The 27647-nt window shown below is 39.6% G+C and overlaps 1 protein-coding gene across 3 annotated transcripts in view; it reads right to left on the bottom strand.

Annotated features, from left to right (window-relative positions):
- Nucleotides 1–3711: 3711 nt before the first annotated feature.
- The window catches only part of gigyf1a (GRB10 interacting GYF protein 1a), a 44959-nt gene continuing 21023 nt past the window's right edge, over nucleotides 3712–27647 (bottom strand). The window contains exons 4-25 of one of the 3 annotated variants that reach the window (XM_079810790.1): nucleotides 23395–23524; nucleotides 19303–19398; nucleotides 18966–19080; nucleotides 18775–18883; nucleotides 18365–18564; nucleotides 17011–17237; nucleotides 16804–16924; nucleotides 16418–16597; nucleotides 16188–16333; nucleotides 15697–15856; nucleotides 15379–15593; nucleotides 13741–13838; nucleotides 13559–13659; nucleotides 11314–11384; nucleotides 11106–11231; nucleotides 10462–10650; nucleotides 10205–10377; nucleotides 8721–8881; nucleotides 8294–8457; nucleotides 8168–8215; nucleotides 7891–8035; nucleotides 3712–5418 (exon numbers count right to left, since the gene is read on the bottom strand). In XM_079810790.1, coding sequence (XP_079666916.1) covers nucleotides 5351–5418; nucleotides 7891–8035; nucleotides 8168–8215; nucleotides 8294–8457; nucleotides 8721–8881; nucleotides 10205–10377; nucleotides 10462–10650; nucleotides 11106–11231; nucleotides 11314–11384; nucleotides 13559–13659; nucleotides 13741–13838; nucleotides 15379–15593; nucleotides 15697–15856; nucleotides 16188–16333; nucleotides 16418–16597; nucleotides 16804–16924; nucleotides 17011–17237; nucleotides 18365–18564; nucleotides 18775–18883; nucleotides 18966–19080; nucleotides 19303–19398; nucleotides 23395–23524 — 3043 coding nt within the window. In that variant the 3' untranslated portion in view covers nucleotides 3712–5350. The remainder of the gene's footprint in view (nucleotides 5419–7890; nucleotides 8036–8167; nucleotides 8216–8293; nucleotides 8458–8720; nucleotides 8882–10204; nucleotides 10378–10461; nucleotides 10651–11105; nucleotides 11232–11313; nucleotides 11385–13558; nucleotides 13660–13740; nucleotides 13839–15378; nucleotides 15594–15696; nucleotides 15857–16187; nucleotides 16334–16417; nucleotides 16598–16803; nucleotides 16925–17010; nucleotides 17238–18364; nucleotides 18565–18774; nucleotides 18884–18965; nucleotides 19081–19302; nucleotides 19399–23394; nucleotides 23525–27647) is intronic. The other 2 variants (XM_079810791.1, XM_079810792.1) reach the window with 2 other exon arrangements.

The raw sequence follows: 27647 nt of genomic DNA, 5'->3' as shown, positions 1-27647 counted from the left end.
GAGAGGGTTCAAATATGCTAAAGATGCTGGAAAACTGAAGAATGTGCGGGATCTGGAGGATTTTTCTGAAGAACATTGGGCAGTTTAACTGATCAGGACAAACAAGAGACTCAAGAACAACCATCACAAAACACACACACACAGCCGTGGATCATCCAGGGAACGACACAGTATTGAGAATCAATGGTTCATAAACTTTTAAATGGGGTAGTATTTATAAATTCAGCTTTTTTTTCTCTTGTGGACTATTAATGTAAAATTTGGCAGATTCTGCAAGGTATGTGTAAACTTTTGACCACGACTGTATATCTATACAGTACCAGTCAAAAGTTTGGAAACATTATTATTAACGTTTTCTCTTCTGCTCACCAAGGCTGCATTTATTTGATAAAAATACAGAAAAAACAGCAATATTGTGAATAATTTTTAAAATTTAAAAATAATGCATTCTCTATTTGAATATATTTTAAAATGTAATTTATTCCTGTGATCAAAGCTGTATTTTCAGTATCATTACACCAGTCTTCAGTGTCACATGATCCTTCAGAAATCATTCTGATATGATGAAAATTCAGCTTTGCATCACAGGAATAATGTATATTTTAAAGTATATTCAAATAGAAAAACACTATTTCAAATTGTAATAATATTTCACAATATTACAGTTTTTAATCAAATAAATGCAGGCTTGATGAGCATAAGAGACTTCTTTCAAAAACATAAAAAAATAGTAATGTTTCATTCTTTAAAAAGTTGAGAAGCAACGTTTTAGCATATTTTGTTTTGCTAGGATGCTTTGGTGATTGTCACGTATTCGCTAGATAGGTGAACACACCTTTAAAGGAACACTCCACTTTTTTTGAAAATAGGCTCATTTTACAAGTCCCCTAGAGTTAAATAGTTGAGTTTTACCGTTTTTTAATCCATTCAGCCGATCTTTGTATCTGGCGGTAGCACTTTTAGCATACATCATTGATTCTGATCAGTCCATTAGCATCTCATTCAAAAAATGACCAAAAGACACTTTCAATATTTTTCCTATTTAAAACTTGACTCTTTTACAGTTACATCGTGTGCTAAGACAAACTGAAAATGAAAAGTTGCGATTTTCTACACCTATATGGCTAGGAACTACTTTCTCATTCCTGCGTAATAGTTGCGGATCTTCGCGGCCGTACCATGGCTGCAGCGGCGCAATGATTCGTTGGTATTCTGTGAAACATGGTGGTAGTTACACTTCGACTTACTATCACAGCCCTTTACAACACACAGAACCATGGCTAATCACACAGGTAAACCCACAACACAATTTGTCGGCTGCAAGCCTGAAACTCTCTCTGCAACTACACAAACTTAGTGCCGGTCAAATTGAAAGTTACCTAGCTGGGCTACTTTCAGGCGCTGTAATATCATTGCGCCGCTGCAGCCATGGTACGGCCGCGAAGATCCGCGACTATTACGCAGGAATGAGAAAGTAGTTCCTAGCCATATAGGTGTAGAAAATCGCAACTTTTCATTTTCAGTTTGTCTTAGCACACGATGTTACTGTAGAAGAGTCAAGTTTTAAATAGGAAAAATATTGAAAGTGTCTTTGGTCATTTTTTGAATGAGATGCTAATGGACTGATCAGAATCAATGATGTATGCTAAGCTATGCTAAAAGTGCTACCGCCAGATACAAAGATCGGCTGAATGGATTCAAAAACGGTAAAACTCAACTATTTAACTCTAGGGGACTTGTAAAATGAGCCTATTTTCAAAAAAAGTGGAGTGTTCCTTTAACTCAAAGTACAGTAGCAGTAATCTAGGAATAAATCAATTAATAAACAACCAATCAAACAAATAAATCGTATTCTTACCAAACAAATGGTCTTGTGGTGCCGTAACCCCTTCAAGCCAAAGATGAACTCAGTCATGCAGTCAGCAGGTGGTGGTAGAGCTGATGGAGCTTATTAGTTATTGATCTCCAATACAAAAAAAAAAAAAAACTGTCCTCCAGTCTTTAAAAAAGCCTTTTCAGTCATCAATGAAATAATTCCAGTCCACAAAAAAAAAAAAAAAAAAAAAAAAAACCGTTGGCTAGCACCCTGGACCAAGCAGTTTAATCCTTTTTACATAACGGAGAACACTGTTGAGTAAATATGTTCTGCATCTCCACATTGTAACCAAGTTTGGAGATTGTTTGTATATTGTCTTAAATATCAACATTGTTCAGTGAAAATCCTGTCCCAATGTGTCTGAAACTTCCCTTATCCTTCTACGGTAAAGCTTGTGTGGTCGCGTTCTCAAAAAAGACTGAGAAACGACCACCATAAGGAGAATGAGTCTCGTGCTAGGGCGTCGAAATCTCTCCAAGCGCCCATCTGCCGACAGAAAGCGGACATCTCTGCCGGTGCTCTCCAAGCCCAAGTGAAAGCTCCTCACAGTTTCGAGCAAATGAAAAGTGCATAGTGAGGGTATCAGGGCAGTGCTAGTCCCTTTGTTATCTTTATGAAGACGATGGCCGTGGGGCGGATAGGGAGAGGGGGAAGAAAAAATGATAAGCACGTTCACACCGTCCGAGGAATTATCTGGCAGATCTGAGGTCATACAAATGCTCTTTTTGTTGTCGTTCGCATCAACATCCATCACATATATGTCCATCCGAAATGATCCACAAGACAAAAAATGATTGGGGAAAGGGGGGGAAATGTTAAAGCGTTCAATATATGCATCTCAAAGTACCAAGAGGTCATCTGTGCTGTATGATTTTTGCCTTCTTTCCAGGTACATGAAGCATTTCTTCTGCCTTGATGATTTCATTACAAAGAGAGATTAGTAAACAAAAGAACATCATAAGTCCAGTAAACAAAATATGGTCGCCTTTATGATTCTAAAAAACACACCCTGTCCGTAAGATAAAAGGTACATGAAGAAATCTTTGATGTAATTCCATTACTTGTGTTCCAGCAATCCAAGTTTGTTTCAGTCAGCGAGTTATATAGGCTGCGCTCATATCCACATGCAAAGGAAGGGTCTGACGTCATGCCATTGAAGTCCCCTCCGAACGAAGCGATTCCCGACTGCGGAATCGCATATTCAAATCACCACAAAAAAGAAGAGGAAAAAGCACCCACAAAAGTCTGTGCGGTTTGTAAACAACCAAAACTCCAGTATGGAATAGAAAATCTTTTAAGTTCTCATTCTCATAGTCAGAGGATTGTAGAGGCAGTGTGTTTTTGCGGTAGCCATCGTGAACGTATTTCCATCAGGAACTCTCGACGGACAAAAACGAAATTTCAAATTCCGCTCCTCTTGCTGTCCTGCCGATTACGCTTTAATATCCTGCGTTGAGCAACTCCATCTACACCGTTACATTTTTGGAATACATTCAACTTTAGTTTTTTTGTTTTTAAGAAGGAAAGAAAAAAAGTACACAAATGCACTTCACATGGTGGCAACTAAAAAAAAACAATCCAAGGAAAATTTTTCAAAATGAACAAAAAAGTAGCAGCCCCAAGTGCTCTTCCTTGTAGTCCAATACTTTGCTTATATTCATAGATTCATATATAATCATATATAACATTAAAAGAAAAATAAATCATTGTCATTGACAACAACAATGAACAAGTAACAAAATATTCAAACATTTTGTGTGCACTGCTGAGTGCACTTGCACAGTTTGTTGCGATCGTTTTTTTTTTTTTGTTTGTTTTGTTTTATTTATTTTTTTACCAGAAATAGTCAGAACCTCAGTCACTCGTGAACAAGAGAGTGGACAGAAAGGCAATGTTAGGTCACATCCTCCGAATATCAAACATTTCTTTCATCCAAGCATCCCCAGGCTACAACAGAACTGTACAGAGATAGGCTCTTGGTTCATAAGCATGGGAGGCATGTGGGGGCGGAGCCTCGCAAAGCCACACCCCTTTGCTAAAAAAATAATGTCTCAATGGCAGCAATGAAGTCTAATCATTCGCCCTTTAGTTCTTAGGCACACATGTGGGGACAGAAAACACATACACACACACACACACACACACATACACGCAACGTACGTACCACAAGTAACCATTTCCTAAAAGTATACAAGATTGAGCTCAACAACACACAAACGAAATGATGACAAAACTAAATGACGTGTTCTTAAACCTCACAGAGGCAAAAATGAGGCAGCGGAGGCAGGACGTCCTCGCACTCCCCGCCACGAAAACTAAGAGTGCTGGTTGGCGTAAAATGGGCTAAAGCTTTTGTGTTTGAATCTAGAGGTCTTTCTTTGTTGGGGAATGAAGAGCTGGTGAAAGAGGATGTGTTGTGCCGTTGCCCCCCTCTCTCTCTGTCTTGCTTTCATTCATTCATTCATTCGCTCACATACTGCACATTTACAAGAGGAGTAATACACACAGTTCCTCCTGTACACAAGCGTTCACATTCACACATTCGGTTCATAAAATACAAAACAAATTCACTCCGAATGACGAAATGGCCTCTTTTGATCATACGTCTAAGTAAGCGATTAAAAAAAATACATTGTGCAGACTGGTATGTTTTAAACACGCGCGCACAAACACTCATTCCGTCTCATACAAACATGCGTGTGTAGACACACACACACACACACACACAGGCACGCGATCACAAAAATATTCTTCTCTATTATGTCGAACACATTTTTTTTTTTTTTCATCTTTTTAACTTGCATTTATGTGAGTGCAAATCTTCAAGTTTTATAATCAAAGTTTTTTTATAATAGCTTTACGTTTTTTAATAGAAACTTTATATATATATGTATATAAAAAAACGAAACAACAGTGTTTGTCTTTAAAGAGAGGATTTGTTTTTCTGATAATGTCTGAACTGAAACACGCAATGGTCCCCCAATCGCCGCCGTTTCCTCCCAGCACAAACTCCAGTTCTGATTCAACACGCACGCACACACACACACACACACACACAGTATATGTATGTGGTAATATTTCTGAAGCCATACCACATAAATATACAATCTTCTCGAAAAAGAAAAAACAAAAAAAAGGAAAAAAAAAACAAAAACTCTATTCAAATTACATCTTAATAAAGTGCATTAGTCTGAGTGTAAGGTGCTTAATGCTGTAAGTGCCAGAACTTTATCACCCCCCGTCCCCCCGAACACACAAACAGACACACAAAAATAAATTCACACCTGTTCCCTTCCCTGTTGAATTACATTCTTCTATTCCCAGCGCAAAACCCACCCACCCGCCCCTAAACTGATACCTTACTCCTGGCTTATCCCCAGTCCCCTCCCCCTCAAAGCAGTGCACATTCGACTTGCGGAGTCTGATTAGGTGGACCCGCGGGTTTAAAGGCCTCGTGTAGCTATTGCTGTGGATTCAGTAATCCTCGACCATCTCCATCTCGTTTAGACCATACCGATCAGGGCCACCATGGAATGAGTACCCTAAAGAGACAAAGGCAGAGAAAGACATTTCAAATACAGTGGCCAACTCTGTAGAGGTTCTCTTTACAGGCTTACAGGGGGGGTATGCAAATGACACATTTCTGAGCGTGACTTAAAGAGAGTGACACATTTAATATTTAAAAAATGATTTTATTTACAACACAGAAACACCTGGAACTCCAGGAAGTGTTGTGACGCATGACAAAAAATAAAAGACTGACAGCAGAGGTGTTACACAAAACTGACGGTTCGGTACGTACCTCAGTTTTGAAATCATGGAGTTCGGTACAGCAGTTTTACAAAATTGCTTTTTAGATTTAACAGTTGTTTACTGAAGAAGAAAAAAAGTGTCTGTCCTTGAATTAATTAAATTATATCTAAAAGTGTATTGAAGATATTGCTGTAAACTACATAGGGAGCCCTTACTTGCACATTAATATTAAAGGTTAACAAAATAGAGCCCAAACTATTCAGTTGCTATTTATTTTTAGGTATAATAATCAACACTCAAATAACACATTGTATGCAAACATGTAAACTTCACATAAGGCAGTTTTTGCATTAACTTCTAAATCTAATTATAAAATAGTTTTCTTCTCCAATTTGTTGTTAAAATATAATAATTTATACACAGTGTCTGTCATTTTCATGACAGGTTTATTTAACATGCATGAAATAATCAAGACATCACTAACAGGTTAAGTAGAATGTAATGAATATATAGGCTAATATAGAGCTTGTATTTAGTGAAAGAGTTGATTTCTCTAGTGTATAAAATTCTGTGCACACTGAATGACTGCCTGAGGTAATTATGTGATGCTAACGTTATGGTTTAGTTTACAAGCAGTTATATTGACGTCATTGAAACACATATATACATGACAGTAAGTTGTAATGTATCCTCAGCATACCTTCATTCATGTTTATTCTTTAGTAAGAGATGATCGATCGCCTTCACAGATGATCGCGTTCACGCGCGGCCGCTTGAACTGTGATCATGAAGTGACCAGTCACGCCATATATAGAGCGTCAAAACGGCATTTATCGTTTGAATCTCGTGATAAAATGGACTGAATACTTAATATGTTCGTGTGGGAACTTGGATTGAAGTGTGTTCCACGCTTCAAACAAGCCGACTGTGAACTGTTAAAAGATTCGGTACCGGACCGTTCGGTAACGTTATACGCGTGCACTGAACCTACACCCCCCCTCCCCCCAAAACAAAAACTCTCCGGTTCTACACGATTCACGTAAATGACCCAATTGACCAAGAAAACGGCGATTGTCGCCGAAAAGCGACAAGTTTGCAGGTGTGATAAATGTAAATGTAGCCTGTTCGCTACGCAAGAACTGGGAATGAACTGAGCGGTTTACGCATGTCAAGTCAACTTTAATTATATAGCGCTTTTTACAATGCCGATTGTTTCAAAGCAGCTTCACAGTGTTAAACAGGAAAATAATGCAACAGAATTTGATTCGGCTGTACAGCCGGTCTGGGTAAAACAGTGATGTTATCAGCTCATTTCAATTATCATACAGTGACAATGTGGGCAGATCAGTAATTAAGTTTATGTGTTTAATTTAGTTTAGGAATTAAATGAATTTGGATATTTAGTGTCCCCAAATGAGCAAGCCAAAGGCGACCAAAAGCCCATCAGGGGCATAATGGGAGAAAAATAAACCTTGGGAGAAACCAGGCTCAGTCGGGGTGCCAGTTCTCCTCTGGCCAATTAACAAACAGCGTATGATTTTTATTCTGGCAACTTTACAGGTCAGAGGTCATATTAGATCAGAATATTCAAAAGATCGGAGGCAGCATGCCGGAGACGGGTTTATTGAGGATGCCCTGTCGATGAGGCAATTTCAGGGGGAGTCTAATTGACTCTGCAGACGCATCACGTTTGAGCTTCAGAATGAACCAATGAGGTTCATTCTCGTGTTACGCATCACGTTAGAGCTTCAGCAAGAACCAATGAGGTTCATACTTGTGTTACACAGCAAGTTTGTTCTGCTTATCGTATAAACCGATCGAGTCTTCAGAAAATTTTGACTAAACCGCTCAATTCATATGGATTAGTTTTACAATCTCTTTATGAACTTTCACAGTGAAGCATCACAGTGGGAGTTGCGTAGCTGTCAATGGAGGGTCAGAAAGCTCTCAGATTTCATTCAAACGATCTTCATTTGTGTTTAGAAGATAAACGAAAGTATTACGGGTTTGGAACGACATGAGGGAGAGTAATTAAATGACAGAATTTTCATTTTTTGGGTGAACTAACTTCAACATAACACAGTAAGATATCAGCTGTATGCGTTTGATTCACTAAAAGGAACCAGTTAATAAGAGTCATTTGTTTGGGAATCAATTAGACTACACTGGTTGTGCTATATGTGGTTTCGATTCACTAAAAAGAACCAACTCATAGGCGTCATTTGTTTGGGAATCAGAAATAAATAGATAGGGATGGGTACCTAAGATGCTTGGGTCAGAGTGCAGCATCATGGGTTGTTTCTTTTTCAGCTTTGCTGCCTGATCATAGACCCCACTCCCCTTCCCAGAATGCACAGCCTGGAACATAGACTGCAGAGCACTGGGGTTCATTCCTCGTACAGTATCCTAACCGACAAAAAAAGAGTGCAAGAATGAGAGTCAAACACAGGAATTACAAATCTGATAAACGACAAACGTGACTTGGTTCTACCCATCGTGGAAATATAAATCCCTGTCAATAGAGAGTTGTACTCATACCTGCAGAGGGAAGTTGTTCATGCTAAGTCCAGCCATCTCTTTGGAGAGCTATGAGAAGACCAAGAAATGTATTTGAAGTAGGCAAACAACACACACAAAGACTTTACATCTTCCTGTCACACACACCTGCTGCTGCTGTCTCTGGTGGTTAGCTTTCTGTTTGGCACGGCGCTCCAGGAACTGTCTGGCGAACTCTTTGGCTTCGACAGTGTCGCCCAGATAGGAGCAAATAAAGTTCAACACCTCATACGGAGACTCCACCTCCTTCAGGTACGCCACAATGGTGGGCACTGTGAACACAAACACACGCTCATTCTCCTGCTTATGAACTCTCTGGCCTGCTAGGCTAATAAGTGTGTGTTAACTGTAATCATGTCTTCTGTTTGTTCTCACAAACTGAGGGATGAGTCTAAATTATTTTTTCAGAATAACCAACAGCCTCTGCAGATGTTGTCGAAAGAGAATATGTATTTGTATTCTTTTTTGTAAATATAAAGCAACCCAAATGAGAGATATGCTGGTGTGTGCAAATCCTGAAAGAGAGACGTCTCACCATCCTGGGAAGAGGAGGAGTTATTGGCGGAGGTGTTGAGCGCATGCAGCATCTGTTCACACCAGGTGGTGAAGCCGTCCTGAGACTTCATCCCCTGCAGGAGTTTCAACAGCCGATCCTCCTCCTCAGTGCGTTTACGGCCCCTCATCATGTACTGCTCACTGCACAAACACATACAAACCACTTTAGCCAGAATACACACTGGATTGTTCAAGCATAGTGCTAGCAATCCCAAGGTCATGGGTTTGCTTTATCTATCACATGCATAAAATGTACATTTTCCAGAGTTTCCATGATTTTAAGCTGTTTTTCCAATGACCAATTCAATGGAAAAAAACAACTCAAAATAATATTTGCTCACAAATTGAACATCACTATAATGACTAGTTTTTAAAGTGCCCTAGTTGTGCTTTTTTGAATTTTACCTTTCATGCAGGGTGTTATATCGCCGTTTGTGAATGTAAAATGTCTGCAAAGTTTTAAAGATCAAAGTGCACAACAAATAGTTATTGTCTCCTAAAAGAATCGATTCTGAACTGCTGAAATGAGTCATCAGTAATTCCACTCTCACTTCCTGTTAAAATCCTACGTTGACATTTGCATAATGCCAGTCTATGGTCTTCATTGGCCGCCCGTGAACAACGTCTACTTTGACCCTCAAACACTGTAGTTGTAGCTGAGACTGGAGAGTTTGGTTCGTGTTATTGACATGTCGAGCAGACAAAGTTTTCTGCGCTTCAAAAGCAAATCCACTTTGAATGCACTTCGAAAGGTTGAGGACTCGCGCTGAAATTGGTACGGTATAACCAACGCCATTGTTACTGTTCATATCACTGTGTGTATCAAGCACTGAGGAAGATCCGGAGCTGAAATTCAGACCGCTTCAACACATGCTGTAAGCGGTAGACCAATCACAACAGACTGGGCTCTGACTAATCAGAGCAAATTAGGATCTATCTATTATACGAGACCTCCAAAACAAAATTAGGAGCCTTTAATATAGCATAATAGGAGCACTTTAATCTACACCGGTTCTAAACAACAGCAACATTTAGCAAATGATGCACCTATCTTTATCAGCCACAAATTTCAAGATCAATGAACATTTCTGTGAATTGTAAGATTTCATAATCTCTTCCAGGCCTGAAAAACTATTTAAAAAAATCCTAAAATATTATCCAAACTGATGGATTGGTTGATATTTGGCCATCTTAGAATCATTGAAGTTGATTAAAAGAAGTGGTTATTTCCTAAATTTACAGACATTGACAATGGAATAATCACATTTTCTGCTTTCAAATACTTACATACATTATGCTTGGATTTGTAGTAAACATTGTAAAAAAAATAATTTTACAATATAGAAAAATTGTGTATGTCTCATTTGCGACTACTAAACTGTTTGTTAATTGCATACATGAAAGTTGCTCTATATATTCAGGCCATTTAACTTGTGTGTTATCATGTGGTTTGTTTGTGTTTACCTCAGTGAGGGACTGCTGCGGCTGTTCTTCAGCCCCATATTGTTGCGAAGAGCGCTCTGGTTCTTGAGGGCTTCATCCCAGACGCCCATCCCTCCTCCAGAGGGGCTGCCACCCCCACCCACCTTTCCATCCAAAGACCCGGCTGCTCCCCACAACGAAGAGGCATCACTCCACTGCAGAGCGAGACATAATTCATAATTCATTTGTTTTGACTTTCAGGACTGCACACCTGTGATGTTTGTATGTGTGCGTCTTACCCTCTGCTGTTGCTGGACTCTGTGCTGCTGTTTGTGCATTCTTTCAGCCTCCGGCTGGATGTCCAGGAGGTTGTGGGCCTTGGTCTGCTTTCCCAGCCCAGGGATGGTTCCTCCACTCCAGCTCGACCCGGAGCCCGAGGAACCCTGACGCGGAGCCTGCTGGAGCAACTTCATCAGCAAATCCTGTTGCTGGGAAAAACAGAAATAGTGATATGAAGAAAGAGAGGAAAATATACTAATAAATAGTACCAAAACTAAATTTAATTTACACTACTGTTCAAAAGTTGTAGTTTTATACATTTACACAACAGTTTTTCATTTTAAAATGTAATTTATTCCTGTGATCAAAGCTGAATTTTCAGCATCATTACTCCAGTCTTCAGTGTCACATGATCCTTCAGAAATCATTCTGATATGATTTGATTCTCAAGAAACATTTATTATCATCAATAATGAAAACTGTTGTGCGTCTTAATATTTTTGGTGAAAATCATGATATTTAAAAATATAGATATATATATTAGAAAGAATAGCTTTGCATAATTACTATGTAAATGTTTTTAATGCATCCTTGGTAACTAAAATATTAATTTCTTTAAAAAATATCTTCTCATCCCAAACGTTTGAACATGAGATTATCACACCTGCTTGCGCCTGTAAAGCTCCTCCTCCTCTCTCCTTTTCTGCTCTTCTCGCCTTTTTTCATCCCTCCGTTTCCTTTCCTCTTCCTCACGCTTGGCCCTGAGTTCAGCTTCTCTTCTGTCATGTAGCTGAAACACAACACAGTGCAATGAGAACAGGACAGTGCATTTCCTCAGAGCACCAGCAGAGGTCAACAGCGTCAACTCTCACCTTCTGAAGCTGTTCTAGAATTGGACCCTGAGTTGAAGAATTCATTAAGTCCCATAGACTGGCCTCACCGCCTGCTCAAGGAAAAGAGAGAGAGGGTGAAAGAATGTCAGATGAGAGTGTAAGGAAAAACAAACAAAGGGTGATTCTTAAAGTGCCACTATTATGCTTTTTTGAATATTACCTTTCATGCAGTGTGTAATAAAGCTGTTTGTGACGAAAAAGTGCACGACAAATAAAGTTATTGTCTCCTAAAAGAAAGAATTGATTCTGAACTGCTGAAACAAGTCGTCAGTAATTCCAGTCTCACTTCCTACATGACAATGAAACACATTTGCATAATGCCAGTCTATGGTCTTCATTGGCCGCCCGTGAACAACGTCTACTTTGACCCTCAAACTTTGTAGTTGTAGCTGAGACTGGAAGAGTTTGGTTCGTGTTGTTGACGTGTCTAGAAAATGCTGTTTTCAGCGCTGAGAATACACTTTGCTCGCGCTGGATCACTGGCAGCATCCAAAAATAGCATACAGTACTACTATAGTAGGCGATAAACAGTATGTGACAAAAGGAGTATGTCAGAAATCACAGTACTTGAATGTCTCGATTCCATATAAATCGCGATACTGAACTCACGATACTATATGCATCCCGATATTTTAAGCCAAAATAAAGAATATTTTTTTATATTTGAATTTTTTTTTTATTTTATCTTTTTATTATAATTAAAATAATATTATTATTATTAGTATATTATTATCAGGACGCACAAATATTCCCCCATTGCATTATTATACATTATATTCAACATTATATATAGTAGTTTATTGTAAAAATGTCACCGAAACTTTCCTTTTTTTCCCCTCGCGCATTTACTCGCGCTTTCAATGCAGGCAGCATTCTCTCCACATGCTCGCAACTCTCCCGGTGCTCGCTATGTCCCGCCTCTCCCGCTATTAATGCACTACACATATAGAAGGAACCATCTAAAATGCTTTGAATATTCATACTACTAAAACTAAATGTGAACCTGATTTAAATTATGTTTTCGCTTTCACTAAGGAGTGCGACTTTAAATGATGTTTTCATTTGAACGTCCGTGTTTACTACTGGTTGTAATTCTGTTCATCAAGCCATTGTTCGTGTCTCTTCAGAAGACTTGGATTTGGAGTAGACCACTCGATGAGTTATTTTTACGATGCCTTTATGACTTTTTTTTATCTTTTAAGTTTGAGAGGAATGGACTTTAAATGGAAGGACAGAAATCCCTCTGGTTTCATGAAGAATATCTTCATGTCGTTTTTCGTTTAACTTCATAACACAACATGATGTACATGATGACAGAATTTACATTTGTGGTACATTTGTAAATTTGCGTTTGGGTGCTTTCCTGTAGCTCAAACAGTAGAGCGTGGCGCTAGCAACGCCATGGTCATGGGTTCGATTCCCAGGGAAAGCAAGAACTGACAAAAATGTGTAGCTTGAATGCAATGTAAGTCGCTTTGGATAAAAGCGTCTGCCAAATGCATAAATGTAAATGGGTGATTTATACCTTATGAATAGGCCTACTACAGCAAGTTGAGCCTTGGATAAAACAACTCTATATCGCGAATCATATCGTTTACATCAACGATACACATTTTATATCGTGAAATATCGTTACACCCCTACTCGTAAAAGAGTAGGTAAAAAGTACCCGAATGACCTACTACTTACGGTGTGATTCTGAAGTGTACATATGATGGACACTTTACTATCCCATGAGGCCACATGAGAGGATTATTGAATGGCAGTGAAGCAACGCAAGTAATGCTGGCAGGTCACATGATAATGACAACATGGCTAAATGTAGTACATCCGTTACATTTATTACATTAAAACTACACACATTCATACTATATAGAACATACTTTTTTAGCAGCCACTGTGTATCAAGCACTGAGGAAGATCAGAGCTGAAATTCAGATATGGTAATGAGCTTTTGGTTTCCAACACACACTGTAATTGGTAAACCAATCACAACAGACTGGGCCGCCTGTCCAATCAGAGCAGAGTAGACTCTTGGAAAGGAGGGGTTTGGGGATACTGAATCTTTGAACAAACCGCTTTCAGACTCTTTGAGATATTAAGTAATGTATATTATAAAAAAAATATATGTTTTTTTGACCTGGGATGCATATCTACCTACTGTAGGAGCCTTAAGCATAATAGGGGCACTTTGTGTTGTGTGTGCGTGTGTGTGTGTGTGTACCTGATGGCTGTGAGGCTGAGGTATGCATGTCCCACATGGACCCTGTATCTGGCACTGACATCGACCTGTTTAACGAAGGCATCATACCCTGCTCTCCACACCTACATGGAATAAAACATAGCATTAAACATGAAATGAACTCAGTGACACTGTAAAAAACACACAAGCGCTCAATCACTCACCTGTTGATGAGCTGAAACAGCTGCTGTTGCTGCTGGTAAAGAGCCGTGGCAGCAGCTAATTCCTGCTGCTTCTTCAGCCGCTCCTGATCCATATTACCCTGAAACACACAGAAAGATCAATAACACACATTAACCCATGACAGAAAAAGCAGACACGTGCATTTATTCATGAGAGAGACTCTAAGGCTGCATTTACACTGCAGGTCTCGATGCACAATTCCGATTTGGTGAATATATCCGATTGTTTTGACGACCCGCTTACATCTTTTAAAGGGGTGGTTCCGTGGTTATTTTCTAGGCTTGGTTGTGTTTATGGGGCGCAGTATAACATGTCTTAATACTTCTTTTTTTTTTTTAAACGCCGTATTTTTCTTATATTTTACCTTTATTCCACACCGCTGTCTCCACTGTCCTTTGAACGGCTCGTTTGCTTCCTGCTTCTGTGAAGCCCATCCCTCCGAAAAACGCAATGGTCTTAGATTGGTTAGATGGCCAAATGTAGTTTGTAGTTCTGTAACCACTCTCTCTCTTTTGTAATGACTGCGACGTGGCCTCGCCCACTTTGTTGCGTGTTCGCGGGGGCAGTGTTTATGTTAATAGCGAGGGTTTATGATATCACCAACCCAGGAAGAAGCTTGTTGTAGTCCAAACCGGCCGTTTTTGTAGGCAATAAACTGCCGTAACTTTAAAAAGACAATATCTCCGTTTGCATTGAACTTTCAGCGCTGTAACTTTGCAGATACTGTTAATGCTCAAGCAGCAACATTACACACTAACTAAAGTTAAAAAAGTGAAATCGCATGCAACCACCCCTTTAAAAAGCGACCCGTATCCAATATTTGCATTAACACTAGACACTGGCGAAACAGCCAAAGACGTTCTGACCCGGAATAGGAAGTAAGACGGCGTGATATGCAATGGATGCAGACGAAATGATTATTCACATTTTTGCTTTCCGAAATATCTTTAAAGGTCAGCAAAACATTGCTCTCATAAGGCGGAGAAAAAAGAGCAGAGCCCTTTAGTGACCATTAGTGTAAAGTGATCGCAGTTCGTGTCCACTTGAGTTGACGTAATTCGCCTCCGTCCCTTTTTCAATGACATACGACTCGCATTTACTGGGGAATATCCGATCTGACCACTTGCATGGCAGACGCAAATGCACGTATCCGAATAATATCGAATTTATATCCACATATGAGTGAGGCATGAATCCGATCAGAGGATATTGGACGTTTACACGTTCACATGTCATATCCAACCTGTGCCACATGATGGAAAAATCGGAATTGGGTCACTTGAACCATGCAGTGTAAATGGGGCCTATGAGACATGCATGAACACATTTACACACACGGGGTATCTGCATGTTTAAGGAAATTATATGTTAGACATCAAGACTTTAATGCAAGTTTTAGAATTCAAAACTAATAAAAACTTAGTGTTGAGCCCTGCTTCAAGGATACACACGGACACACTGCACACATACCATTTGAAAACTACACACAAACCCACGCAGACACACATTTACAAACAAGCTCATCACCGCTTGACCTAAAATAAAAACTAATGAGCCAGAATGCAAATAACCCCTGGAACATTATTCCCCAACATTCACCCTTCCACCCAGAGACTCACGATTGCCCCCCGGGGTGGTTGAGGGCGAAGATGGGCTTGATTCCTCACCAGGAGGGGCGGAGGGGAGGGGCCAGGGGCAAAAGGCACACGCCCCCACATCTTAATGACTTCCCCCAGTGGCTGAAATCCCTCATCACAACCACGTTTAACAAGCAGGTTCATGGCGAAATACCCCGCCTGAAACCACTCACACATTTCCACTGTACTGAACGGACCTGAGGGAGACAGAACAGACAAGAGAGACCGCATTACCAGACTATACTCAAAGTACTGCTCCATATGCATGAGTTGACCTCCTATGAGAGAATGCGTGTGTACCCTGAATCTCTCCTTGCGGGTCTTTGTAAAACCATTTCATGGCAGAGTCATGGGAGAGAGGAAGAGCAGAGGCTGTGTTTCTGCTCTCCTGAAGAGTCTGGGTGAAGCACTCTTCCTCTAGAGATGTGTCCTGGAGCGCTGCCACCATCTTCTCTGCCTCCTACACACATAAATCACCATCAAAAACTTTTTCCCGCTAAAACATTTTTTTACATTAAAGTGTGCTAAAAACAATGCAATTTTCTCTCTGACTAAGAATTAAACAGATTGTTTAACTATTGTACATTTAAGACTAATGTTGTGATTGGCTAATCCTCTCGTATGTGAAATATTGTAATATTGACAGCTAGCGGTTGAAATGGGTACTGCAGTCCAAAATCAAAATATTGGAGAGTTGCTTTGAATAGTTTCTCCAGCCCCCTCCATGCGGGTTGCCAGATTGAGAACACGCAACAGGAATGAGCACAATTAACAATGGAAAGCGATGGTACCTGTTGCAGGTGCTTCATGCCCTCGTCATCCTCAATATCACCCCCCGGTGGTGGGAGGTCATTAGCAGCAGAGGACAATGAGGGAGGTGATGAAGGCAGACTGGAGGAGGCACTGGGGCTCAAATCTAACATGGCCTCTGATAACACTACAAAAAAGTCAACACACAAGTTAAGTGTCACCGGTTCATACAACTGTAGGAAAAATCAATATAAAAAAGCGTAATCTTTACCTTCACTTGGTAATTTGTTAGGAATGGAGGGGACAGGCTGAGTCTCCTCCAGGCCAGAGGGGGCAGCAGAGGGTACAGCCTCAGGGACAGGGGCAGGAAGAGAGGGAGGGAGAGAAGGAGGAGGGGAAGGAGAAACCGGTTTCACTTCAGTTTCAGACACTGGAGCCGAGTCAATGACATCTGTGGAAACCAAGTTAGATATCCTTGAAAATGCCCTTATTTAAAATCATGCATTAATTAAATGGTGCATAAATAGTTTACAATAATCTCAGACAACTTCAGAGACGTTAAAATTGTATTTTGTTGTACAAAGAAGTCAAAATTCAGTCTGTTCATCACACATAGCAAGCATTTTTTGCAAGAACTGTGCCACTTCCTGTTCCAACCTTTCTCGCTTTTTACAGCACCAATGCCGTTGTTCTTCTCTTGATTAGCACAGTCCTCCTCCTCATCCTCCAACCCCTGGAACTCAAACTCCTCTTCTGGAATGGGGTTGTTCGGGCCCTTCTAAGACAGAGCAGAAAATTGTAAAAACCAAAAAAAACTAAAAAACTAAATCGGAAGTCGTTAGAGACTAGATCTTACGCTCTCACCTTAATAGACATAAACGCTCCAGAAGAATCGAAGGTTCCCATTTCTCCATCTTCCTCATCAGTGCACCACTCTGGCAGACCATCTCTCTCATCCTCTGCTCCATCGCTGCCCGCTCTCCTTCTGCCTCCCTCATTCCCTCCATCCCGGAAGTCAAAGTCAAACTTCCTGCGGCGAAGTTCACCTGGACCATTGTGTTCCCGCCAACCAGCCGAGCGAGGACCACCATCTAGGAAGGAGAAGCACAAGTGTATACTAGGTGTGGGTCTGTACAATTGTTTACATTTTTTGAAAGAAGTCTAACAAGCTCCATTTACACATGGTACATCTCAGGTGTTCCTCTAACAAGTGGTCAGCCAAGACAGATTGTCATTTACACCTATGGTGCGTCTCAATCAGCTCTCTAGTTAAGTAGTCAGGGCACTGATCAGGGAGTCGGACATTTGAAAAGCTGTCTCAATCATAAAATCCTTCCAGTGCACTGAAAAATTCGCTCCCAAAAAAGTCGCTCCCCGTGAAAACCAAGGAGCATCGATGCGCAATACTTTCCCTTAAAAGGAACACTCCACTTTTTTTGAAAATAGGCTAATTTTCCAACTCCCCTAGAGTTAAACAGTTGAGTTTTACCGTTTTCAAATCCATTCAGCCGATCTCCGGGTCTGGCGGGAGCACTTTTAGCAAAGATGCTAATGTTCTAATCAGATTCAATTATCTATGCTAAGCTATGGTAAAAGTGCTCCCGCCAGACCCGGAGATCGACTGAATGGATTCAAAAACGGTAAAACTCAACTGTTTAACTCTAGGGGAGTTGGAAAATGAGCCTATTTTCAAAAATAGTGGCATGTTCCTTTAACAGAAGTACTGAAGCGCAAAACAGATGTTTTGAAAAAACAAACCGTTATTTAATTATATTTCAGCATAAACACACCGCTAGACAGGTAATGAACATAATCTGGAATTAATTTACAGCTGAAAACAGCTGCAGCTACAGTTGCTGTTATATAACAATCAAATTATTTATCATAATGTACTTTAAATAACATTAGAAATACAAATGTCAGAAAAATATCAGTTCTGCTGTTGTTCATAAATACAAGTAGTGACGACGTACAATGAAGATGTTGTCATGTCGCTATCAGTGTCCCAATGTGTAGTGAGCCAGGGTCCCTACCAGTGCCCGAATTTATGTGCATGATATACTGATTCACGACCTAGGGAGCTGATTGAGACACACCCCTACTTTTAACTAGTGGCCGACCGATATGGGTTTTTCCAATGTAAAATAAAATGGCATTTTTATGGTGAACTATCCTTTTTTTAATGCCAAGTAGAAATGTGTGATTTGTATTGCGTTACCTTCTCTTCGTGCGACAGTGAGTCTCCAGCTGCCACCAGCCTCTGCCGCTGCTGCTTCCTCCTCCTCCTGTTCCTCTCGCAGTGTGCGCCAGTTGTCGCTATCAGAGCGCATGAACTCCTTTCTGCCAACTGGACCTCCTTCCTCAAAACCCAGCCGCACACCTTCCCTCCGCAGAGGTTTCTCAAAACGCCGCTCACTTCTGCAGAATAAAAAGAGAGAGGCTTATCAAGATGGATTTTGATTTTTTTTTATCTAGATTGTACGCTGAAAAAATTCTGAGCTAAGGCAACAAGCGGAGATCAAAATAATGTGAATAATACTACAAAACATTTAAACAAAATGACTAAAAATTGTAGAGAAACTAAATAAATAATTTATATAAAAATAAATAATAAAATAAAGACAATACCTGTCATCCCAGCTCTGGCTGCGATGGATCTCTCGAACGCTACGACCAAAACCACCCTCTACTTCCTCACTGCTTCTTTGGTAGAATCCGCCCTCTCCTCTTCCTCGGCCTAAACACACAGCATAAACTTCAGCATCTCCGCCAATACATGAATAATTTACATGCACGTACACATAAATAGATCCGCTTGCCTCGACCACCTCGCACGGTGCCTCTGCCTCGATTCACACCAGCTGGGGCGGCTCCGCCCCCTTTACCCATAAGCCTCAGCACAGCCACACTGTTGACAGACATGGAGAAGTTCCTCTGCAAAGAAAAAATAGACAAGGAATGAAACCAGGACAACACCAAAAGCAGCAAGATCGATGCAGATAAAAATCACTAGTGCCAAAGGCGTATATATAAAAGTGTTTACAAATTCAAAAAAAAAATGTGTCCGCCCAACCTCGGATTACTTTCACAGTTTAGTGTGTGTGATGCATGTCTAATCAGCCCAAAATGCCACACGTGTAAGTGTGCGCCTCTCACCTGCTCCTCTTCAGTGAGAGGCAACAGTGCCAGTGGCTGTTGAGGCTCATCCTGCAGAATAGCAGCAAACTCCTTATCCTGCATTTCTTCAGGGACCTGAACACACACACACACACACACACACACACACACATGACTAATGACTCTACTGTTCAAATGACTGACTGAAAACATCAGTAAATTCACACTTGCTGGACAGAGAAACATTTAAGGTTTGGACTATGCTTCTCTTAGTCGGGTTTAACCCTTCCCAAATATTTGGTACAGCACATTGAGTAAATAGCATTTTGTACTCTTCAAATGGCACTACACATGAAGGGAGCAACTTCACAAAAGGGCCTTTCCTTCGGGCTGTTTGAGAAGTGTACGTTGCTGTTCAAAGGTTTTGGGGTTGTACGTTTTGTGCTTTTGACAGAATTCCCTGATGCTCACCAAGGCTGCATTTTCAAAAAGAAATACAGTAAAAACAGGAATATTGCTATTACAAATTAAAAGAACTGTTAACTATTTTAATAACCTCATTTTAATATAAAAACATAATTTATTCCTGTAATGGTAAAGCTGAATTTGCATCATCTTTAATCCAGTTTTCAGTCACACGATCCTTCAGAAATCATTCTAATATGATAATACTCAGTGGAAAACATGACACTTTTCTTAGAATTAATTTATGAATTGAAAGTGTTTGCATATACGTGTGTGTGTGTAGTATATACACACATACACACATACACACACACATACATACATCGATCAGGCATAACATTATGAACAGAATAACACTGTTTATCTCTTCATCACGGCACCTGTTTGTGGGTGGGATATATTAGGCAGCAAGTGAACATTTTGTCCTCAAAGTTGATGTGTTAGAAGCAGGAAAAATGGGCAAGCGTAAGGATTTGAGCAAGTTTTTGTGAATTCTTTGAGAATTGTGATGGCTAGACGACTGGGTCAGATCATCTCCAAAACTGCAGCTCTTGTGGGGTGTTCCTGGTCTGCAGTGGTCAGTGTCTATCAAAAGTGCTCCAAGGAGGAACAGTGGAGAACCGGCGACAGGGTCATGGGCGGCCAAGGCTTATTAATGCACATGAGGAGCGAAGGCTGGCCCGTGTGGTCCGATCAAACAGACGAGCTACTGGAACTTAAATTGCTCAAGAAGTTAATGCTGGTTCTGATAGAAAGGTTTCAGAATACACAGTGCATCACAGTTTGTTGCATATGTGGCTGCATAGCCACAGACCTGCCCATGCTGACCCCTGAAAGCGCCAACAGTGGGCAGAACTGGACCACGGAGCAATAGAAGAAGGCGGCCTGGTCTGATGAATCATGTTTTCTTTTACATCATGTGGATGGCCGGGTGCATCGCTTACCTAGGGAACATATGGCACCAGGATGCACTATGGGAAGAAAGCAAGCCGACGGAGGCAGTGTGATGATTTGGGCAATGTTCTGCTGGGAAACCTTGGGTCCTGCATCCATGTGGATGTTACTTTGACACGACCACCTACCTAAGCATAGTTGCAGACCATGTACAGCCTTTCATGGAAACGGTATTCCCTGGTGGCTGTGGCTCTTTCAGCAGATAATGCTCCTGCCACAAAGCAAAAATGGTTCAGGAATGGTTTGAGGAGCACAATGAGTTTGAGGTGTTGACTTGGCCTCCAAATTCCCCAGATCTCAATCCAATCGAGCATCTGTGGGATGTGCTGAACAAACATGTCCGATCCATGGAGGCCCAACCTCGCAACTTACAGGACTTAAAGGATCTGCTGCTAACATCTTGGGGCCAGACATCACAGCACACCTTCAGGGGTCTAGTGGAGTCCATGCCTCGATGGGTCAGGGCTGTTTTGGCAGCAAAAGTAGGACCAACACAATATTAGAAAGGTCATAATGTTATGCCTGATCGGTGTGTGATCTATATATATACATGAAATGGTCAAATGGTCAGACGTTAAAATAATGCACTGCATACTTAATTTTAAGTAATCTAGTCTTCGGAGTAAATGAGGCATAGATGCTCATTTTCAACTGGAGTCTGTTGTTATTTCTGTCCTAAGAAACTGTGACCATTTAAGGGTTAAGTTTGCACAACGGTGACGTGGCTTCCCACACAAGACACAAACTGTCAACTTAACTAAAGAGAAAAGTTGAAACATTTTCCACAATACTGATCCTACATAGAGACTTGAGTGGCCTGATTTTTTAAACACTTTTCAAACGCATTAAAAGCAATAACATCAAATAATAAATAAGCTTGGTCAGTGCACACTGAATATTTCTTCTGCAATAAAATAAACTATGGTAAATGATTATCCTAAGGCACAGCCTCTATGATCTATTTTTGTTGCAACAGAGCCCAGGCGCTGCCGTTGCCCATGGAAACCTTTATGACTTGTGTCAGTACTGGCAAGACATTTTTTGCATTTTCAAGTCGACCAGTGGAAACATGTACTTGACACACTGTGTGTTAAACCTCAGGCCATGTGAACTCCATGTCCATTAAGAGACGGTGAGAACAGGTAAGAGAAGTTCACTGCTCAACAGGATACACTGAGCATACTTACAGAGTGACATTTACAAAACAAAAAATACTTTTGTTTCCAGCACTGTAGCCAATCACAGACATGTTTGTTGAGAGCGTGAACGCAATGGCCAATCAGATGTGTTAGATTACCAGAATCCACTCAACACTGCTCTGAGTTTTTGTTCAGCGTGAGTTCTGCAAGCTTGCAAATCCTTTGGCTATAACCAAGGACTAAAATTAACACTTACCGAGCACCAAATGCGAGATCGGCGTTGGCGAGCATATGAAATTGTGTTGGCAGTTGGCCAGAAAAATTTGATAATGAAGCCTTAAGAATGCAGTTATATGTCCCTAAAATTCAACATATCAGGGAAAAAATGCCTCTGTATGAGTTGTCTCATAGTTATATCATATGATTAATAGCACGAGTGTGATATTGATTTTATACAACAGTTCAATAAGTTAACATTGTGTTATAGCGTAGACAAAATATTGTCGGAGAGCGGTGTTAATTTTTGAATCAATCGGGTGAACCAATGATTCAATGGCCCATTCATAAAGGGAGTCATTTACTTAATTCCTGAATGAATCAATCGATTGAACGAATCAAATGAATGACTCAATAACTTACTCGTTTAGACATTTACTGCCACCTATTGGCAGATTTAGTTTCTTATTTTAGAGTATAATTTCATTTTTAAAAAATTATTTAATATTTCCATATGAATTAAAAACCCATTAAAGGTATAGTTTACCCAAAAATGAAAATTATGTTATTTACTCATCCTCATGACTTTTGAAGTCTAAAAGTTTGGGTACAGTAAATTCTATGTTTGACTAAATAAAACGTTTCTTTCAAAAGCGACTTTCTAATGTCTATTTGATGCTTCTCATTTAACATAATAATGATCTTTTATTGATAGTTTCTCAGCCAAATTTGATGTGTGATTAATTTGCTATTAATTAGATTAAATGAATGTCTGATAATGTCACTTTTATTGTGCATTATCATATCAAGCTCACAACAAAACAGCAGGCCACCCTAAAAGTAGCCCATTAAAGTTGCAGTCACATTAGCCCAATTTGAATCCATTGTGAAAACATTCCCCCTCAGACCAAAATTTTGTATTTTCGTGGATTACTATTGAAATAACTGGATTTCGCTCACAAAAATTGTCCAAACAACATTAAATGTGACCACATCTTGCGAGTTACATTGTAAATTAAAAAGTTGTGTGAAGAACAGACCTAAAATTTAAGTCAATATTGTTAACCGTGTTCACTTCTATACTCCAAATCAAGTTCCACAGAACAAAAAAACTACATTTTGAGCAACTTTTAAACTTGCTTTATAAGGATTTTTTGTTATTAACTGACAAGGCTATTAGTCGGATAGCAACCAATGACAATAACCTCAAAATATCTAATTATGGGCTGATTAAACTGTTTCAAAAAAAAAAAAATCCTTACTATGATATTCAGACTAGAGGTAAAGTCACAATCACGCACAGTGAATCACCTAAAAACATGACAACAACACAGATTTGTTTCAAGCATTTTCCCACCTTGTTGTCTTTGACATAAAGTGCTAGCATCTCCTCTCGGCCGTAACGGTATTCGGCCAACTTGTACTTTGGCATAGCAGGAGAGGCAGGAGGGGAAGACACACTGCCTCCACTGGAAAGTGCTCGAAGCCTGAGAAAGAGAGAGAGAAAAATCTGATCAAAAGAGATTCGGCAGCATCACTGAGAAATGCTCCAATCCTGGCTACCGTCCAAGGACGGCCTGACAACCCCGACTCTACGTCCTGCTTTATATAGGATCTCTCACACCCCTTTTCCAATGAAATGGTGCAGATGCTCGGACAGCAGAAACTGGTCAGTGTTTTCACTTTTAACAGGCGAACTATGACAAGTGACTACGTTAATCACATAATCACAAACAGAGCAGCACAGTATTAAAGGAACACTTATTTAGAAAATAGGCTCATTTTCCAACTCCCCAAGAGTTAAACAGTTGAGTTTTACCGTTTTCGAATCGATTCAGTCGATCTCCGGGTCTGGCGGTAGCACTTTTAGCATAGCTTAGCATAGATCATTGAATCTGATTAGACCGTTAGCATCTCGCTCAAATAAATGGCCAAAGAGTTTCAATATTTTTCCTATTTAAAACTTGACTCATCGTGTTACATCGTGTACTAAGACAGAAGGAAAATTAAAAGTTGCGAATATTTCTAGACCGATATGGCTCGGAACTAGGCTCTCATTCCTGCGTAATAATCAAGGAGCCGGAAAATAGGCTAACTTCCGTAAACATAGCCAACGTGTCAACCTGCTTACACAGAGAGAGCGCTGGGGACTATTTTCAGGCGCTGTGTAATATCATTGCGCCGCTGCACTCATGGTACAGCAGTAAAGCTCCTTGATTGCTCCTTGAACTTTTCATTTTCCGTCGGTCTTAGTACACGATGTAACTACAGAAGAATCAAGTTTTAAATAGGAAAAATATCAAAAGTCTTCGGTAATTTGAGCGTGATGCTAACGGTCTAATCAGATTCAATGATCTATGCTAAGCTACGCTAAAAGTGCTACCGCCAGACCCGGAGATCGGCTGAATGGATTCGAAAACGGTAAAACTCAACTGTTTATCTCTAGGGGAGTTGGAAAATGAGCCTATTATCATGAGCTGCTTTTAGCTACACTTAGACGTTACACCTAACGAAAAAATACCAATCAATACAAACATGCACTACCAATCAAAAACTTGTGATCAGTAAGATTTCAAGAAATCAATACTTCTATTCAGGGCTCTGAACCGGTTCAAGGAACGAAAACAAAAACCGGAAACGAACAAAATTTTAAGAGGAACAAAAACGAAAACAAAATCAAAATCAATTTGAATCGTTCTGAACAGAAACGTTAATTTGAAATGACCATTAACCAGTTAATAACGTTATTTTATCGTTCTCTTTAATATTTTTATTTGGCAGTGACCAATCATGAATTGAGTAGTACAGCATGTGACGTTGACGGATCATGCGAGAGTGAAATGCCCGCGCACCATCATCTATGAATCTACCATCAGTGTAGAGCGCGCATTTTCATGCCTCAAGTACATTTCTTTCCCCGCTGAGGTCTACAATGAAAGCGCAGGTATTGGAGGACATTATTTTCGAATGTTTAAATAAGCAGTACGGACTTTAAGCTCAAATAGTCTGATTTAGGCTAGTTTGTGGATTTCGTTTAAGCCTATCCAAGTAGGCTATAGCATCTATCAAACATTTTTCCTAGTCTTTCAGATTGCCAATACAGGACAGGTCAATGTTTTCTATATAGAAGGTTGATGCTTCATATTAAATGGTATGTTATATTGCATTAAATGATCGAGCTTTATTAGCTGACTGAATTTGATTATGTGATGCAAGGACGTGTTGCGCAGTGTTTGCTTTGAAATTAGCAGTTGACGGTGCATTAAAGGTTATCCAGTTTATTTATTCTTTATTCATGCAATTTTTAAAACAAGTCGTGTTGAAAAAAAACAAAGAATGTTATCACTCTTCTGAAAATAATTAGGCATAAGAGGGCCACTTTCGATTGTCTAACGCTCCATTATGCTTTGTAATTAATGCATGTATTTCTGTTGTGGTTTTAAAAATGTTATGAAATAAATATTCAAGTTTAATTACCATGCGTTATATTATTATTGAGTGAAAATAAGTCTATTTATACATATTTGTTTAACGTATAAGCTAAATTAAAATAACGTTATTAACCGGTATTTTTTCAAATCAAACCGTTTTCGGAACAGTAATGTTTAATGAGGAACGCAAAAACGGAAACGCTATAATATCGATTCTGCTCGGAGTGAACCGATTGATATTTTTTTTCCGTTTTTAAGCCCTGCTTCTATTTAGCAAGAAAGCATTGAGTTGATCAATAGTGACATTAAAAGACGTTTTTGATGTTATAAAACATTTCAAATAAATACTGTTATTTTGAACTTTCTAATTATCAAAGAATGCGTATTAAAAAAGTATAATTTTCCAGAAAAACATGAAGCAGCACAACTGTTTTTAACATTGAGAATACATTTCTTGAGCAGCAAATCAGCATATCAGAATGATTTCTGCAAGATCATGGAGTAATGATGCTGAAAATTCAGCTTTGATCACAGGAATAAAATTACACTTTAAATATATTATTTTAAATTGTAATACATCATCATGATTATTACCATTTTACTGTATTATTTGTTAAAAACCTCGGTGAGTGTAAGAAATACTACACCAAACGTTTTGAAATGTAGTGTATATTTGATATTTAATTTCAGACAAACAGGAAAATCAAGTGGCTGGAGTTGCTGTGTCCGATACTGTTTACAGTAACTGAATGAGCTTCACGTCGGACGCTTGCAGTATAAACAGCTCTGTTGATTATAATGAAAGCGATCTGGTTTTGTTGTGTGTCAGTCTCACCAGAGTTGTTGTTTTGACAACTTTACTCGGTGCTGACATTATCCCGCCTCCAGCATCTGACGTTCCTGGTTTAAACCCAGCAGCTTTCAGAGGCCAGTGCAAAGTTGTTTTTCCTGCCTGAAACCACTTTTCGGCGGTGGAAACATGTGAAGCGGCCCCCGGCTGAGGGACCGTGTCGGTGCAAAAGGGGTTGCAGAGCTGTGGGTGGCTTTGTAAACTTTACATAAATACTACCCTGCTGAGATAAGCTGATGAAGAAGGCTTTGAGGCAACATACCACCCCTGCATTGTACATGTCAAACCCAGGAATTCACTTTTGTTGGCCGAGGACCAACTATGCACAGAGGAGCCTTAGTTCAGCAGAGAACCACGCCTAACGGTTTAATTTCTGCATAATCATTTAGTGTGTGCCAAGAGGAGATACAGGGAGAGAAGGGGGGTTGGGAAACAGGGAATGACGAGAGAGAGAGAGAGAGAACCTTGAAGAAATCTGGGGAAGGCAATGAGCAGTGCTGGGGAAGATATATAGCCGTTATGGTATTTTGAGTATCTCATAGCATGGGAAGCGACAGGCAAGCTCACTACACTGACGCTATTTAGAAGGGAAAAATATTTTCAAAAACATTACTATAAATAGAAGCTATTTTAGGCTGTGGCAAAAGCTGTTGTTGTTTTTTTGTCACATTGTATTGCATTGCAACTCTCTTTATACACTGCTCAACGTTCAAACGTTTCTGATCGGTAAGATTTGTAATGTTAAGTCTCTTATGCTCACCAAGGCTGCATTTATTTTATTAAAAATATAAAAAAAACATTAATATTGTGAAATATTACTAACATGTAAAATAACTGTTTTCTATTTGATTTCAAATGTAATTTATTCCTGTGATCAAAGCTGAATTTATAATATGATGATTTGCTGCTCAAGAAACATTTATGATTATGATCAATGTTGAAAACAGTAGTGGAAAACATTTTTTCAGGATTCTTAGATATTAAATGGAATCTTTTGTATTATAAATGTCTTTACTGACATCATTTTAATGCGTCCTTGCTAAATAAATGTAGTAATTTCTTTAAGTCCCCCCCAAAAAAGAAAACTCCTTCTGGCCCAAAACTTTTGAACAGTGGTACAATGTTGCACAAGCTTTCTATTTCAGATAAATACTGTTCTTTTAAACTTTCTATTCATCAAAGAATCCTAAAAAAAAAAAACACATTTCTTAATATCGATGTTGAAAACTAATAATTTTAAAATTGTTTAACAATTAAAGGGTTAGTTGACCCAAAAATGAAAATTAGCCCATGATTTACTCACTCTCTAGTCATCCTAGGTGTATATGA

This window comes from Gobio gobio (genome assembly GCF_949357685.1).
Source record: "Gobio gobio genome assembly, chromosome: 2".
Classification (NCBI taxonomy): Eukaryota; Metazoa; Chordata; class Actinopteri; order Cypriniformes; family Gobionidae; genus Gobio; species Gobio gobio.
This window is presented reverse-complemented; position numbering and strand designations above follow the sequence as displayed.